The sequence below is a fragment of the Apodemus sylvaticus genome, chromosome 22, assembly GCF_947179515.1.
Source record: "Apodemus sylvaticus chromosome 22, mApoSyl1.1, whole genome shotgun sequence".
Taxonomy (NCBI): domain Eukaryota; kingdom Metazoa; phylum Chordata; class Mammalia; order Rodentia; family Muridae; genus Apodemus; species Apodemus sylvaticus.
Window position 1 is genome coordinate 53,572,081 of NC_067493.1, and position 15,471 is coordinate 53,587,551.

At 58.3% G+C, this 15,471-nt stretch overlaps 1 protein-coding gene and 1 long non-coding RNA gene across 10 annotated transcripts in view; one reads left to right on the top strand and one right to left on the bottom strand.

The window, feature by feature from the left end:
• Nucleotides 1-828: 828 nt before the first annotated feature.
• Nucleotides 829-15,471, bottom strand: part of Pxn (paxillin) — a 48,169-nt gene continuing 33,526 nt past the window's right edge. For 6 of the 8 annotated variants that reach the window (XM_052168572.1, XM_052168568.1, XM_052168567.1 and 3 more), the window contains exons 2-12: nucleotides 12,115-12,344; nucleotides 11,718-11,833; nucleotides 11,248-11,384; nucleotides 10,963-11,164; nucleotides 9,791-9,926; nucleotides 5,243-5,344; nucleotides 4,825-4,995; nucleotides 4,573-4,746; nucleotides 4,028-4,109; nucleotides 3,743-3,891; nucleotides 829-2,921 (exon numbers count right to left, since the gene is read on the bottom strand). In XM_052168572.1, the coding sequence (XP_052024532.1) occupies nucleotides 2,655-2,921; nucleotides 3,743-3,891; nucleotides 4,028-4,109; nucleotides 4,573-4,746; nucleotides 4,825-4,995; nucleotides 5,243-5,344; nucleotides 9,791-9,926; nucleotides 10,963-11,164; nucleotides 11,248-11,384; nucleotides 11,718-11,833; nucleotides 12,115-12,344 (1,766 nt within the window). In that variant the 3' untranslated portion in view covers nucleotides 829-2,654. Of the gene's footprint in view, nucleotides 2,922-3,742; nucleotides 3,892-4,027; nucleotides 4,110-4,572; nucleotides 4,747-4,824; nucleotides 4,996-5,242; nucleotides 5,345-5,802; nucleotides 6,196-6,390; nucleotides 6,658-7,616; nucleotides 8,430-9,790; nucleotides 9,927-10,962; nucleotides 11,165-11,247; nucleotides 11,385-11,717; nucleotides 11,834-12,114; nucleotides 12,345-15,471 lie in introns of all 8 variants that reach the window. The other 2 variants (XM_052168573.1, XM_052168569.1) reach the window with 2 other exon arrangements.
• Nucleotides 12,341-14,634, top strand: LOC127673055 (uncharacterized). Of its 2 annotated transcripts, XR_007975069.1 has the most exons (3): nucleotides 12,341-12,595; nucleotides 13,699-13,766; nucleotides 13,848-14,634. It is a non-coding gene; the product is annotated as an uncharacterized LOC127673055 (long non-coding RNA). The 2 variants fall into 2 exon arrangements; XR_007975068.1 differs by having other exon boundaries at nucleotides 13,699-14,634.

Consider the following 15,471-nt stretch of genomic DNA (forward strand, 5'->3'; position numbering starts at 1 on the left):
AATATAAATGCTGTAGTGCACTGATATAGCATCATGCCACGGAGCCAGCAGAAGTGGTGCAAAGCCGTATCCAGTGGCACGGGAAGGTAGCCATAAATCATTACCGAGAAAGCCAATCACACTCATTTCTATGAGGATGAGACGTGAGGGTTGGGAAAAGAAACCGAGGCATTATCTCTGAGTGGGTGTCAAAGGTCACGGTCACTTCCAAGCTCGCAGTAAGAGCCGTGTCCAGAATGCCAATTCCCGTGCTGCCTGGAAACCTGCTCTAAAGTGTGGGGGAACTGAAGCTGTAGCTTTTGGCAGAATGAAAGCTATCCATCCAATGTGGGGGCCCAGGATCTGACAAGAGGAAGCGTGCATGTATGGGCGTGACCACAAGGGAGCAGCAGAGGCTGACCAGCAGCAGAGGCTGACCAGCAGCAGGATGTCTCTGGCATTCCTTAGGGAAAGGGTTAGCCTGACCAGGGTGCCCTCTGGAACTTGTGATTTCCACTCTGTCCCTTCTCCATGATCAGTGAGTGGAAGGTCACCCAACGGGCCCACAGGGAGACAGACACCCTTGGTGAGCCCACATGCCAGCCCTAGAGCAGGACCCGTCCCTGTGGGGCCCAGTCATTGCTCCCTGGACTGGGCCAGTAGAGGTCATGCAGTAGTCAGCAGGATCTATGGCCACAAGCGAGCTCCCAGGATCCCATCCTCTGGCTTTCTGGGCCTCCAGGAAGAAAACATCAATTATGCCTTCTCTCTATGAGTCTTCTGAGTCTAGAGAGATTCTAGTTTCTCTGTTGTGGCAACTAAACCAAACTCCCAAGAAATAACACCAGCTCGGGTGAAAATCATGGTAAACTTTATTGGCATAAATCACAGGAGTTGAAATGGGAAAAGCCAGGTTAGAAGTTTATAAGGGGGAGGAAAAAAAATCAAATGATCACATATCCATTGACCCAGAGAATGGACCTCCAGATACCCCAGTCTCTTCTTGGAGGGGCCTGGATCAGGTCACTGTAAACAGAGCAGTAAGGCCTGTGGGTGGAAGTGCCGGTGTCTGCAGCGCCAGAGCTGACCCTGACCTGGGCTGCTGCTAGCCCAGGCCTGACTGAGGGTCCTTGTCTGGACCCCCATCACACTGGGCCTCTACTAGGAAGCTGATGTAATGTGTACGTCCCCAGCCTATGCAATCTTCTAGGGTGTCTTTTCCAGGCGCTTTTTATCCAGCCTTTCCTGAGCTGGCTGCTCCGGTCTTATCCTTTGGGGTGGGAACCCTAGGACTCCCCGTTGCTCTAACAGGATCTCGTCCGTCCATCTGTCCGTCTGTCCATCTGCCCCAGATCCTAGTGGGCTCCCTGGACCAACCTGAGGGATTGTTTTCAGATCCCTCCTCCACAAACAGGAATCCCACCTGTGAAAGGGAGCAACCTTTGCCCCAGTCGCCACAAAGTTTGAGGCACCCAGAAGAATGGAGACCAGGGACCCTTTATGGCCTTCCTGGTTAAAAATCAGACACCAGCTTTCCTGAGAAGGCGGAAGAGAGGGCCCCAGAGCAAGGAGGGGCTGCAGGAATTCAGTGGGTTCCCCTCGTTGCCAGAAAGTTCGCAGGGAGCAGAGGCTGGCTCCTGATGGCTTACTTAGGCAGGAAGTGTCTTTCCCCTTTGCCTCTCTTGGGAACAGGACACATGAGGTTCAGAATTCCAGGTCCAAAGGGCTGAACTTTCTGAGACCAGTTCTGAATGCAGAGCCCGTTGGCTTGGACAGGAAGGAAAGGGTTTGAAAATACAGCAGTTTAAAAACAGCCCGGGAGCTGGGAGCGGACAGAAGTCATCACAGGGCTGCTCCCAACTCACTGTGCTAAGAAATAAAATAAGATACAAATTGTTTCCCCGTCCCGAGCCCTCAGTACAAAGCAAAGTCCATACCAAAACCGAGGCCACTGGCTGGGCCACTGCCAGCGAACGGGCAAGAGTACAAAAGTGGGTGTTCTTTAAATCCCTTCAAAATCATCCTGGAGAGATACAGAAAAGCAACTTGAACAATACGAAGTTGAACCTCAGTGTAGAAATCTATCGAATTTGGTACAGTGTTGAGGCGCGGGTGACGCCCCCACCACACGCCATCCCCGGAGATGAAGCACGTGTCTATATAAAATGTTATTGCTGGAGAAGCCTTTCTCAGAGACCCGGGGCGGGTATGAATGGGGCAGTCACCCAGACTCTGGGAGACGGGGTGGTGGCCCGTGGGTGGGTTTATGCTGGCATTGTTTTGAGGGGCCTGATGTCCCCAATACACTAGGGTAATTAGGTTTGGAGAAGGATAAAAAGAGCCCCTGGCTGACCCTCTGCCCTCCCTCCCAGTGGCCCCACTGCTGCATGGTGACTGACTGTCAAAGGCTCCAGCGTGGGGTGCTGGTTCACTTGTGGGGACAACTGGTGGCAGCTTCCACCTCTGGTGAGGGTGAGGTGCAGAGAGCCAGGGAAGGGGGAGGTGGCCCGTTAGCTATGGTAAGGATGGGAACCCGCAGGATCCGCATGGCACCACACGGTGTTCCGCCCGCCCTCCACCTGCACCTGCTGAGGCTGAGGTTCCAGTTTCTGTTGGCTCGGGCCATCAGTCACCCCGGGTCAGAGGAGCAGTGGGTGGCCCCGGCTGGGGCGGGCCTAGCAGAAGAGCTTGACGAAGCAGCTCTGGCAGTAGGGTTTGTCGTTCTGCTCCTTGAAGGTGCCCTTGTTGAGCTGCCTGAGGCAGAAGGCGCACACGAAGTGTTCGGGGTGGAACTTCTTGGCCATGGCGGTGATGCAGCGGCCAGTGATGGGCTTCTGGCAGCCGGAGCACAGCGAGCCGCGCCGCTCGTGGTAGTGCACCTCGCAGTAGGGTTGCCCGTCGTGCTCAAAGAAGCTGCCGTTGACAAAGGGCGTGAAGCACTCCTGCAGGGCAGGGCGGAAGGGGAGAGAGGGGCTAAGGAGGTGTCGGGGTGGGCGGGAGGTGCTCCAAGGACTGCCACCCCATAATGACTCATCATTTCCTGGGACCTGGGCTAAGCTCTGTTCTTTTTTTCAAAGATTTATTTATTTACTTTATGTATACAAGCACACTGTAGCTGCCTTCAGAGACACCAGAAGAGGGCACCAGATCCCATTACAGATGGTTGTGAGCCACCATGTGGCTGCTGGGAATTGAACTCAGGACCTCAGGAAGAACACTCACTGCTCTAACCACTGAGCCATCTCTCCAGCCCCTAGGCTAAGGTCTTCACTTGTCCCTGGAGGAAGCAGGTTCACAAGTGATGCGACCTTGCCTGCTGGCTGCTAAGTGGGCAGCCTGCCGTCAAGAGGTGAGGGTTCTGGATTTACACGGCGGCCAGACAAGCTGTTGCCAGGAACAGACATACTTTGGAAAAGGATGAGATGAGACCCGATCTTAAATTCCACATTGCGGATCCCCCGTTTGCGGATTCCTGTGTGTACACAGGTGCGACAGGCTCAGGCCTACAGCAAGGGTCCCCACTTTGCTTGTCCAGAAGCCCTTGGGTGGGGGGTTAACCCACAGACCAGCTCTGTGGAGCCTCAGGGTTTATTAGGTTTGCCCGTCACGTGCTCTGCCCTGGGGGACTGGAGCGCAGAGCGCCTTCCTAGTCCCTCGCCTCAACCCCAGCGGAGGACTTGGACTCGAAGAAGCACACAGCCACCCATCCCTGCCCACTCTGAGCCCTAACACGGGCCTCTGGCAGAATGGAGGCTCCCCTTACCCTGCACACAAAGCATTCGGGGTGCCAGAGGGTGTTGAGGGCCGAAATGTAGTTCTCCAGGATGGCACGGGCACAACCGCCACACTTGGGGGCAAACATGTCAAAGTAATCTTTCCGACAGTACGCTTTGCCATCCTTCTCGTGGAACCCTGAGGAGCAGGAGGGAGGGAGTGGGTGGTGGGCAGAGGTAGACCGGAGCCACCCCAGTCCACCTCAGTGAGGTCACCCCACCTCCTTCTCAGACAGTGCAGGGCATGACAGGCGAGCCTTCCGGCCCAGCCATACCTTCTGGACCAAAGAAGGCTCCACACTGGGCACAGAAGAAGTGTTCCGGGTGCCACGTGCGGTCCAGCGCCGTCACCACTTTCTGTGAAAGCACAAAAGCACATGGACAAGGCCGTCCTTCCCTCCTCACCCCTGTCACAGCCCAGGGAGGAGGCTCTCTCCTAACTGCAAAGGCTAAGAATTCACACAGACAGACAGACACATCTCTCTGCTCAAATCTCGGGCTCAAACTCACAGGTCCACCAGTGTTACTGTGCCTCCTCCTACTTTGTAAGTAACGGAATATCACAGAGTGTGGAAAGTGAGACACCTGGTGCCCAGCCCACTGTCTGTCCTAATGCCCGGGCCTCCGCACCAGGACTCCTAACACATCTGGGCTGCTGTGAGGCCCCAGCTCAGCCCTACTGTTTCCTGCCTGTGTAAGCCTTGGGGTTGACACTCCTCAGAAAGATAGCTGCCAACCAACCACGGAGACGAAAGGAGCAGACAGGGCCCAGAGCCCAGAGGGGCCGCCCGCCGCCCGGCCCCGCCACACGTGCGCTCACATCCAGGATGGGCCCGTTACAGTAGTAGCAGCGTGGGGAGAAGAGGCTGTGGTAGTCCTTCTCACAGTAGGGCTGTCCATCCCGCTCGAAGAAGTTCCGGGACCCGATCTCTTCCTGGCAGTGGGTGCACACGAAATGCTCGGGGTGCCACGTCTTCCCCATGGCGGTCACAACCTGACAGGACAGACGGACACAACGTCACTCAGGGCGAGGCCAGGAGCCGAGGCCCCCGGGCCCACCTCCCTCGCTTACCTGCCCAGCGATGGGCTTCTTGCAGGCTCCGCAGACCCCTTTGGCAACGGTGGCGACCCCTAACTTGTTCAGGTCGGACTGCAGACTCCCCAGCATGCTGTCGAGCTGGCTCCCGGGCTTTGAGAGCCCCCCAGGGGGTGAGCTGCTCCCAGTTTTCCCCTGGGCCATGAACTGTGGACACAGAGAGAATCAGTCAGCTTTCCAGGGCCTGGTGTGGGCGACTCACAGCCTAACACCCACAAGGCTTCCTAACCCGAACAGGTGGGCTGACTGAGGCAGAAGGCACACTGCTCTCTGGGGGGAGTGACATCGGAGGCGGTCGGAAGGAAGGTGGAGGAGGGCCTGCAGCCCCCCGGCTGGTCGAGCAAGCCCAGGGACCATGCCAAGCAAGAGCGCAGCCCCCAGCCCAAGCACTGACCCCTCCCTCGTCCTGCCCTTCAGGGCTGCTCTGCCTGCTGCTGGGGGGCCAGCCTGCTGCCCACGGCCGCTCTCCATCCAATCTCTGTTCCAGGCCCTGCATCTTAGGTGGGAAAGAGAGGAGGAGAAGACATTGTTTAAAAACTGACATCAGAGGAGAGGCCTCATCATGGGTTATTTCACACAGAGTTAGAGGATTTCGCCCTACTGGCAATAGCAAAACATAGAGAGGGGACTTGGGGGGCGGGGAGAGGAGAGAGAGAGAGAGAGGGAGGGAGGGAGGGAGGGAGGAGGCCTAGGAGAAGAAGTAAACACTAAGGCTCCAACAATGGCAGGCCCAGGCCAGCAAGGGCAGAGATGGTTCCTGGTTTCCACTGTGGGGACGGCCTCCTGGGTTCCTGGGTTCCACTGAGGGTGTGGGCTGGGGGCGATTTGCGGAGGTGGTGCCCAGACCCTGGCTCAGGAGGACCCAGGGTCAGGCTCTAAGGAGAGCTCAAGTTACTGTGCCAGGGCTGAGGATGGAGGCCGGAGCCCTCCCTCTGTGCCTGTGGGAGCGCACACCTTGGCAGGATCCTCAGGGTTGGGAGATGGCTCGGGACGAGCCAGGGCACGGGAAGGGCGAGATGGCGGGAGGCCTGCCTGCATCGGGTGGAAAACGGGGTCCTCACTGGTCTGGCAGCCCACAGACCTCACGGCGTGGGGTACAGAAGTGAAACCAGGAGGGCCACGCCCACCCTCCTCCTGAGGCTTTCCCCCTGCAGTCTGGACCCCAGAAGAAGCAGAAGAAGCAGCCAAGTGCCCTGGACAGGGGGAGGAAGTGGACAGGCTGGGCTGGAGAGGAGAGCTGTTGGCCGGAAGGTCAGGGTGGTCCCGGAGCAAAGGAGTGGGAGGAGAAGGGGCCACAACAGAGATGGTTCTTCTCAGGGGGACGGGGGAGTCAGGAGGGTAGACAACCTGGGAGGAGAGAGGGGGAGGAGACAGGAAGGTAAGAATTCAGCAGCCAGTAGAGGGCGGAGGGGGTGATGTGGCCAGCCTTGTCACAATGCCATAAAATGCAGAAACCAGCCCACCCCCAAAGTCTTTTCCAGTTGGGGGGCCCTCCAGACCCCCACTTCCTGGGCTCCAGCCCGCATAGCATGGGCTGGCTACCTTCTCTACCAGCTGCCCCCCGGCCCTCCTCCCTCGTGGCTGCACGGTGATGACAACGCCTTCAGTGAGCCAGTCCTGGGCGGAGGCGCTTGCCGCCTCCTCTGCCGCCACTGGGATGCCCAGCCGGCCCTGCAGCTCTGCAAAGAGCTGCTCCTGGGATGGACTCCTGCTCAGGGTGGCAGGGTGGAGCCTGCGGCGAGGGGAGGCTTCCCGGGACATGGGATGCACGTGGCCCGTCTCCCGGCTCCTCCTGATCACAGAGCGGATCTGGGGAGGGGAGGACGAAGGCGTCACTGTCCCATCCCAGGTAAGGTAGAGCGCTGCTCAGGCCACACCAGGGGTCACAAGAGGTCAAAGCAGAACAACAAAGAGACAGGCTGAGGCAGGCAAAGGCGGGAAGAGGACAGGGCTGATGAGGGTCCCAGGAACCAGTGGCCACTCCCAAGTCAGCCGCTAACCAGGGACAAAATGCTTGTGGGGAGTCAGCCGCTCACAACTGGGGTCACACAGTGACTATCTGACGTTCCTACCCCTCCCTCACTTCTCTCCTCACAACTTAAATAGAAAGATGGTGGCCTCTCTTTTCTCTACACCTTTTAGCCAGTGTTTGTATGTAGTTTTAAATTACGGATTGAAGCCTACTCATTTGTGGCGCTGGGGAAGGTTTGGGAAAAATGCTTAAGGTTAGAATCCTACACGAAACAAGCAAGAGCCAGGCATGGGGCACGCAGCTCTAACCCAGCACTGAGGACAGACGGCAGGACAGACAGCCGGGAGCGGAAGGAAGGAAGGACAACCCTGTACTGAGTTGTATCCACTCAGCTAACCGTCTTGGAAAGCACGCTATCAGTGGTCCCATTTTAAAGAAGGAAAAGCTGAGCCTCCAGTGGTCCCCCAAGTTCACACAGGTAGCGAGCATTGCCAGGGTGGTGTGCAGATCTATGTCATCCCCAAATCCACGCATCTAACTGTTCTGTGCACTGAAATGGCGGGATAGCGCCTCTAAAGGACATCGTAAGAAGCAGGAGATCAAGCATCCTAGCCCTGAGGCTGGCCCCCACAGGGTCACAGGGTCACTGCCATACACATCCTCAGGGTCATCGCCCCTGGGTACTTTCTGCCCAGGCAGACATCTGTAGGGGCAGCATGCAGTTAGCAAGGAGCGGCCCACACTCAAGTCCCGCCAGAGCCGTGCCTAGTGACCGTCCACACAAGCTGGTGCCTGCCTGGCCGGAGGTGGAAATCCTCTCCGAGATGCTGGGTGTCCCTATGGCCGTGGCATGAGAACGCTCCGGCTGCTCCTTCCTGGCCTCCATAGCGGCTTCGGTGGCACCTTCTGGGTTCCCCAGGTCCTCGAGTGCCTCCATGGGTCCCCCAAGGCTTCCCTTCTGGGGGACCTTCCCGCCTAACTGCTCCTTGTCCCCCGGGGCAAGACAAGTGCTTCCCAGGGCCCCTAGATCTGACTGTGCCCTCTCCTGCAGGGCACGTTCCTCGGTGAGAGCCCAGGTGTCAGGGAGCACAGCTCGGCGGTCCACCGCCACAGCGGGTGGTTCAGGCCCTGCCTGGAAGCTGGAAGCCCCTCCATGGGGACTCTCAGGCCGGGACACTGGCAAAGCCTGTGGCCGGCTCCAAATGGGAGCCCCAGTCTCCTTGGAACACACATGATTGGCCAGTGGCCCCTGGGACCCTGTGCTGCCTGCCGGGTGTGGAGTGTGGCATAGGGGAGTCCTAGAGGGGGGACCCATAGAGTCCATCAGGCCGTGCCTGACTTGAGCCTGGCTCTTTGCGCCACGTGACTGCTGAGAACTTGACAAAGAACACCTTGGGTTTTGAGTGTCAGATGTCTCCTCAAGACTTCCCAAACCAAGCCAGCTGCAAATCACAGAAGGCGGAAGGGCCTGACTACTTCCTTCTGTGTAGAGGACCTCGGGGTCTCCAGGGGAGAATTTAGTGGGAGGAGGAGGAAGGGTGCGGGGCGGGGGTGGGGTAGATGGGGGCAGCAGCCCCTGGGAGCTCGGCACCACAGCACAAGTGCTAGTCTGGAGGAGAAAGACAAAGGGAAAGAGAAAGGAAAGGTGAGCAGGGGCGGGTGTGGCCTACAGCTCCAAGAAGCGCCATCTACACTGGTGCAATCCTCAGGTGCAGGGTCTCCGGAAAGGCTCCAACCCCAGAGATGCCTGTCTGAGCTGGTCTGGGTCTCCTAAGGTGCAAAGGAGACCCAGGCATCAGAAAGCAGCCACAAAGCCCTGCTTACAGAGCCGCCCGGACTGAGCATGTTGGAGGTGCAAACCCGGGGAAGTTGGCCCGGGCACCTGCTCGGCACACTCCCCACTCGGCCTGCCCTCCAGCCCTCTCCTGCGTGCCTGTGTCAGAAAGCCCCTTCTCTAGTGCTCAGCAAGAAGTGGTGTGGCTTCTCCTTGAGGGCACTGGGCTACAAGGTGAAAGGAAGCAACTGCAGTGTTCCCAGCACAGCCAGCCCGGACGGCCAGGCACAGCCGGCCCGGATCCCAACTTGCTTCCCACTGCTCAGAACCAGGCAGCAGGGTTTACAAGTCCAGACTGCGCCAGCACCCGGTCTCCTGTCTCTGAGCGCCAAGCATGAGCCCGGCTGAAGAGAGGCAGAGGCTCCTTTCTGGGCCAAGAATGGACCGACGGCCTGGCTCCCTTCTCATATTCCCTAAGCTGCACCCCAGAGGTCTCTGCTGACACACATGGAGCTAAAGTCAGCAACTACTGGAGAGTTCTGTCAGTAGTAAGCCGTGTCAAGGCACTACATCTAAATAACACGCCGTGGACTGGCGTCCTGGAGAGCCCAGGAGGCGAAGGTGGGACGCTGCCTGCCTGCTGACGGGCCAAGGGCCTGGCAGGTTGGGTTTCCCATCGACCGGGCTCTGGGGACTCAGGCCCTAGGAGAACAAAGTGGAGGGTGCACGGAGGCTGGCTGCAGAGGCGGGTGAGTCTCCTCCCCACCAGCAGAAAGAAAGCGGGTGTTCTGAGGTCAGCTAGCGTGGGAGATGCAGCTCTGGGGCAAGTGACCTCTCGGGCATGGGATCCTGATCCCACAGGCCCAGCAGGACAGGCCCTCCTCCAGCAAGAGCAGCTATCAACACAGGGCTCTTTGTCCCCGTGTGCATGCCTTGATCCCCTTGACCGGGGTGGCTGGGAACACCAGGAGAGGGAAGAATGTCCCAGCTAAAAGAGTCTCTGGTTTCTCTGCCTTCACTGGATGCTAAGAAGCTCAGTCTCCAGTACTAGCGAGTCTCTCTCTCTCTCTCTCTCTCTCTCTCTCTCTCTCTCTCTCTCTCATTCTCTCTCTTTCTCCCCCAGGAGCCACAGGCCAGCTACTCACTGAGGTCGGATAACGGATGGGGGGGCAGAGAAGACAGGGGTCACAGGGCACCTTGAAATCTGACAATGAAGCCATGAGCTCGTCCAGTTCCCTGGTGGCAGAGGAGGCCGACATCCGGGTCTGCTGCTGGCTGGAGGTGACGCGCTGCGGACTGCTCATCTCTCCCTGGTTCACAGTGACGGCGGGGCTGCAAGGCAGGCACTGTGTCGGTGGGGAGCCCGGGGGCCACACTCAAGCTCCACTCCACGGGGGACCAGGTCTCCAGCACCCATCCCTGGCAGAGTACAGCTGGCTGAGACTGTGCCGAGGGAGGTGACCAGAGAAAAAGGCAGGTGGCTCAAACGGTCCCCTTACAGGAAGACACCGTGCCAGAGCGGGGCGAGCTCACCTGGTAAACATAGGGGGCACCACTGGCCCCCTCTACAGCTCTGTGCGCAGACGGGAGGTCATCAATAAGCACTAGCCACCATTAAGGCGGCGGGTGTGGGGGCTCATACTTGCAAACCAGCATGCAGGAGACTGAGGCAAGAGGGTTACCACCCAGTGAGTTCCAGAGCAGTCGGGCTGCGAAGTGAGACCCTACCGCAGGATGGACAGATAAGACCTAACATCCTAGGAATACCGGTGAGGCGAGGCGCATCTGGGGGGCGCCGGAGCGGCGAGCCAGGCCCCCGCAGACACTGGACTGCTTGGTCTCACTGGATTTACCTGTGTTATCTCATCCCGTCATCCCTGGCTGTTAACCTACTTTACAGTTTGCTTCCTACTTTCAAGACAAGGTCTCGTGCAGTTTGGATTGACCTGGAACTCACTAGATAGCCTAGACTGGCCTTGACACGAGATGTCCCCCAAGCTCCGACTTCCCAAATGCTGAGGTCGTGACCACGTGTCACCACACCTCACTTTGGTTTAATCCAACTTATGGAAGAATAGACAGACTTGAGAGCTGGGTGTAGTAACGGGCGCCCTCTGGGGCATTAGCAAACCTGTGCTGACAGTCTGAGCCACAGACGGCCTCCGCATACACAGCACGGGGTGCTGACTGACAGTCTGCCGGTGCGGCAGGGGTGGCACCCGCTGACTCACTGTATCCCCAGGGCCTGGCAAGTAACAGGCACTTAAGGGGACCAGGTGACTCCAGGGCTAAGTCACGGGCACCACAGCTTGACGCCTGCCTGGGCAGGACCCTTTCCCAGTGCGGGGGAAGCCCAGAGAGCACTCACACAGGGCTGGGCACGGAACTCTCCAGTTCATCCAAGAGGCTCTCCACGCTGGGCCGCACATCCTCCAGCCCCCGGCCTCCGTTTCGCTTGGGCTTCTCTTTTGTCAGGGGCCCCGCTCTGGCCCCCAGGGGACTGTTATTTTCTGGGGTGCCGTAAAGGGGGCTCCGGGCTCCGGGCAGCGGGGGGCTTGAATCAGCTTCATCTTGGAAAAAGGAGACAAGAGTTGCTCATCGCTCACTCCTCCGGAACCCAAAGGCCCACAGTGGCCAGGACGGCCAGTGGTACCTGCTGGGAAGCCGGGAGGACCATGCTGCACCGCGTTGAGCTCTAGTAACAGCCTGTCGAGTTCGGAGAGGTTGCTGCCCAGGGAGGAGCTCATGACGGTAGGTGAAGGCTCCGCTGACTTCTGCTTGTTGGGGAAACTTCAAGAAGCAGAGGAGAGAAGTGAGACCTCCCCACCTTACACTGATGCAGCAGGCCCCAGACGCTCTTGGGCGATGGGTGGAATGTCACAAGTCTCCTCGGCAAGGAGGAGGAGGGAGGGCAGGGAAGGAATGTGGTGAGCGAGCGAGGAGGAGGAGGAAGGAAGCTTTGCTTCAGTTCCTCAACCACACAGATGCTGTGGCAGCCCAGCCCGGCGCTGGGAGACAGCACGGGGAGCTGGCTGATGGGCACAGGGCCTGGCAGGGGCCTCAGGGCCCTCTGTAGTTAAGCCAATGGCCTAGAGGTTCCCAGAAGCAACCCCGGCTCTGTACCTGTAGACGTGTTCTTCCTCGCCGGCCCGGGAACAAAGGGAGCCGATGCCGTCCGGTGGGTTGGAGGCACTGGAATTTTTAGCACTGGAGCTGTATACAGGCGATGGGGACGGAGGCTGCAGAGGGAAGAGCAATCAGGCCTGTCCCCGAGGAGAGACAGGAGCTGGGCCCCGGGCAGCTCCTGCTCACAGCCTGTCTCACCAGGGAATTTCCACAGGCTGCTCAGGTGACTAACACTCGGTCACTGGTCCCTCACATGGTGCACAGGAAGGACTGCGTGTGGCTGTGGACAGGCCATGACCTCAGCCTCAGGTCTCCAGTGGCTTCCCAGGTCCTTGGTAGATCAGTGCCTCTCACCCCTGAGTCCCTGAGGGCTTCTCAGATGCCCGCCCCTCACCTGCTGCTGGTGAGTGTATCTGGAAGCACTAGGCTGCCACTGGTCTAACGGATCCAAGACCGTGCCATTGAGGGCCTCGCTGGACGGGGGCGGTGGGACCGGAGGTGGCACTGCAATCTCCTGGTACGTGTGGTTTCCAGTTGGGTAGGAGTAGGGCGGCTCCTCTGACAGGAACACTGGCCGTTTGGAGATGTGGGAGGTGGTAGATTCCAAGTCTGCCAGCAGGGCATCTACAAAGAGAAGGTGTCCACCGGTGAGAGACCCAGAACTTCTCAGGGACAGTGCCCTGCCTTCCTGAACCTCAGGTCACCACATCTGCTGCCCTGTCCCCAGCCCAGACTGGAAGTGCTCCGGAGGCTCTCTGGGCTCCTCCCTCAGGGTGAGGAGCCTGGCTCTGCATTCCTCTGACGAGGCGGCCTGCTGAAGCTGGTGTAAGCTAGAAATGCCTGCCTGGAGCTCTCGACTCAGCTGGGTGACTGAGGTAACCAGGTGGGGGGAGCCCCGAATCATATCACAGCACAGGGAGGGGCTGGGTAGACAGAGCCAGGCCAGGAGGTGACCCTAGGGTGCACCTGTGCTGGGGGGGGGGCAGAACCCCATGCTCTAAGCTCCTCCCTCGCCTCCAGGCTACGGGGTAAGGTATGCAGAGAGGCTGGGGCTGGCAGGGAGCCAGCTCAGCCTCACCACCCCCTCAACGAGCAGGGGGCGAGGCTGCGCTGCTGCCTGTCTCTGCCAACTGGCAAGGAGCCCAGTCCTAGAGGCTGCAGGCCCCCGCGGCTGTTTAACTGCAATGCAGGGCCCAATCGGCCCTCGAACGAGCGCACACAGGCTGCCATCACCCCGGCATGCGCAGCCTCCGGGGCTCAGCTCTCAGGAGAGCACAGCTGGAGGACGGGAGCTGCAGGTGCTGACCTACCTTCCTGCCTTGCTCCTCCTGTGCTGAAACCCTCCACAGACAGAGTATAGAGTCCAGCCCCCAGCGCCACACCCTCCTTCCTGGACTGGTCGCTGACCTGTGTATGCTCAGCCTCTAGTAACCTGCTTACCAGGCCTCCCTGAGTGACAATCACCAGCGCGGCAGCCACACTCATCAGGTCTACTGGGTGTCGTGTGGAGCATTTACACACACGGTCATCTGAAAGACTACTACAACTACTCTCTTTAGAGCTGAGGAGAGTGGCCTTGGAAGGAAGCTCTGGGTACCTGCCCCTGGTAACAGGGCAGGAAAGGACAGGGTCACATGACTCCTCAGACTCCCCAAGTTCTAGACCCCAAGCCTACAGGATGCTGCTGTGATCACACCACATGCCAAATCTGAGGAGCCCGAGCTTGCAGGCCCGGCTGGCTGTGGCTGGCTGTCGGTCTGACCTTTGCTGCAGCCCTGTCCCCAGCCCCATTCCCACTCAGAGGAGAGGGGCCTCTGAGGCTGTGCTTTCTCCCTGCGGCCCTGCTCACCAACATCACTAAGGTGGGCACACCTACCCCAGGCTCCTGCCGCACAGTTGGAAGAGAAGCTTCCAGGCCCAAGCCCTGGTCCCAGCCTCCGATCGCTGGGAAAACTGCTCCTGCGGTTTCCCCTTCCAGGTCCCCTGGAGGAGTTCTGACTTCCTGCCTCCAACAAACCGGAACTATGGGAGTCTATATGTGTCTAGGTAAGGGCATAAAAGGAACTAATGTCCAGGGCCAATCCCAGAAGCGTCTCTGGGGCCACACCTGCTGTCCATTTCCTCCAGGCCCAACCCACAGTAGGCGGAACCCCTCTTTCTCCATCTTGGACTGAGGCTACCGGGGGAAACCCTGCAGTGACCCACAGAGAAGGCAATAGATGCCGTCCAGGTGGGGCTGGCAAGGGCAGCTGCCAGTCCTGAACCACTGCCCTGACCTTCCTGCCTTGCTCCTCCTGTGCTGAAACCCTCCACAGACAGAGAGTACAGAGTCCAGCCCCCAGCGCCACACCCTCCTTCCTGGACTGTTCGCTGACCTGTGTATGCTCCGCCTCTAGTAACCTATGGAAGCTGGCATCGTCCCCAACAACAGTAACGCAGCGGGCAAGGCTGAGGTCCCCGTTGCCAAAGTTGACACATTTCCTCTGGCTCCGAACACTCCAAGGAAGATACAAGCCTTCCCGGTGAATCATGGGTTCCGCTGCCCACACATCGGCTCCCCTGCCCTGCACCCATGCCGGGATCCTGCGTCTGCCGTCACTGGGCCAGGATGGGCGGGGTCCTGCTTTGACTCGTTTTTTTTCCCTATTCTATTTTTATGGTGCTACAGACAGAACCTAGAGCCCCGTGCATAGTCAACTTCACAGGTACCACTAGGGCACAGCCTTGTTTGTTCTTTTTCTTGTGTGTACACCCACATGTGTGTGGTGTACATGGGCTGTATGTGCACACGTATGCTGTGCTCATGCTGAGCCTGTGTGGAGGTTGGAAGTCAGTGTCTGGTATGTTCTTGATCATGTTCCACTTGGTTTCTGTAGATGGCCGTTTTACCTATTTTTAAAGATTTGTTTCTTTATATTGTATGTGTCTGAGAGTTTTTGTTTTTATTTGTTTGTTTCGAGACAGGGTTTCTCTGTATAGCCCTGGCTGTCTTAGAACTCATTCTGTAGACCAGGCTGGCCTCGAACTCAGATCCGCCTGCCTCTGCCTCCCGAGTGCTGGGAATAAGGGCGTGCACCATCGCTGAGACACCTAAGACAACTTTATGGAGTTGGTCCTCACCATCCACTTTTTTAGGGTTCTGAGTTAAAATCCGGTCACCAGGCTTACAGTTCCCACTGTGCCCTCTAGGTAGCTTAGCTTCTGTTATTGTTTTCAGAGATGCATACAGTCTCTCTTTGTAGCCCTGGCTGACCTAGCTCTCTCTCTATGTAGACCAGGCTGGCCTCCACACCTTGCTTTTTTAAGAGAAGGGGTTTCACTAAACTGGCTGGCCACCAAGTTCCTGGGATCCACCTGTTCACACCCCATGGCACTGAAGTCATAGACGTGCATCTGCACTTGAGGCTTTCTGTGCGGGGTGAAGAGCGCTGGTCCTCAGGGTCATAATCATGCATGCACTTCAGCCACTGAGTTCTAGCCCTAGATTGCCTGCCTGCTGCCTGCCTGCCTGCCTGCCTGCTGCCTGCCTGCCTGCCGCCTGCTGCCTGCCTGCCTGCCGCCTGCCTGCCTGCCTCCTTCCTTCCAATTTATGAAGGAGAGAGGTTTGGGGCCAGCAAGATGACTTAGCATGCTTGCTAATAAATCTGATGGCTTGAGTTTGATCCTTAGAACCCACATGGTAGAAGGAAAGATAACTCCTGAAAGTTGTCCTCTGACCAACGCCGCGCGCCCGTGTGCACACACACACACA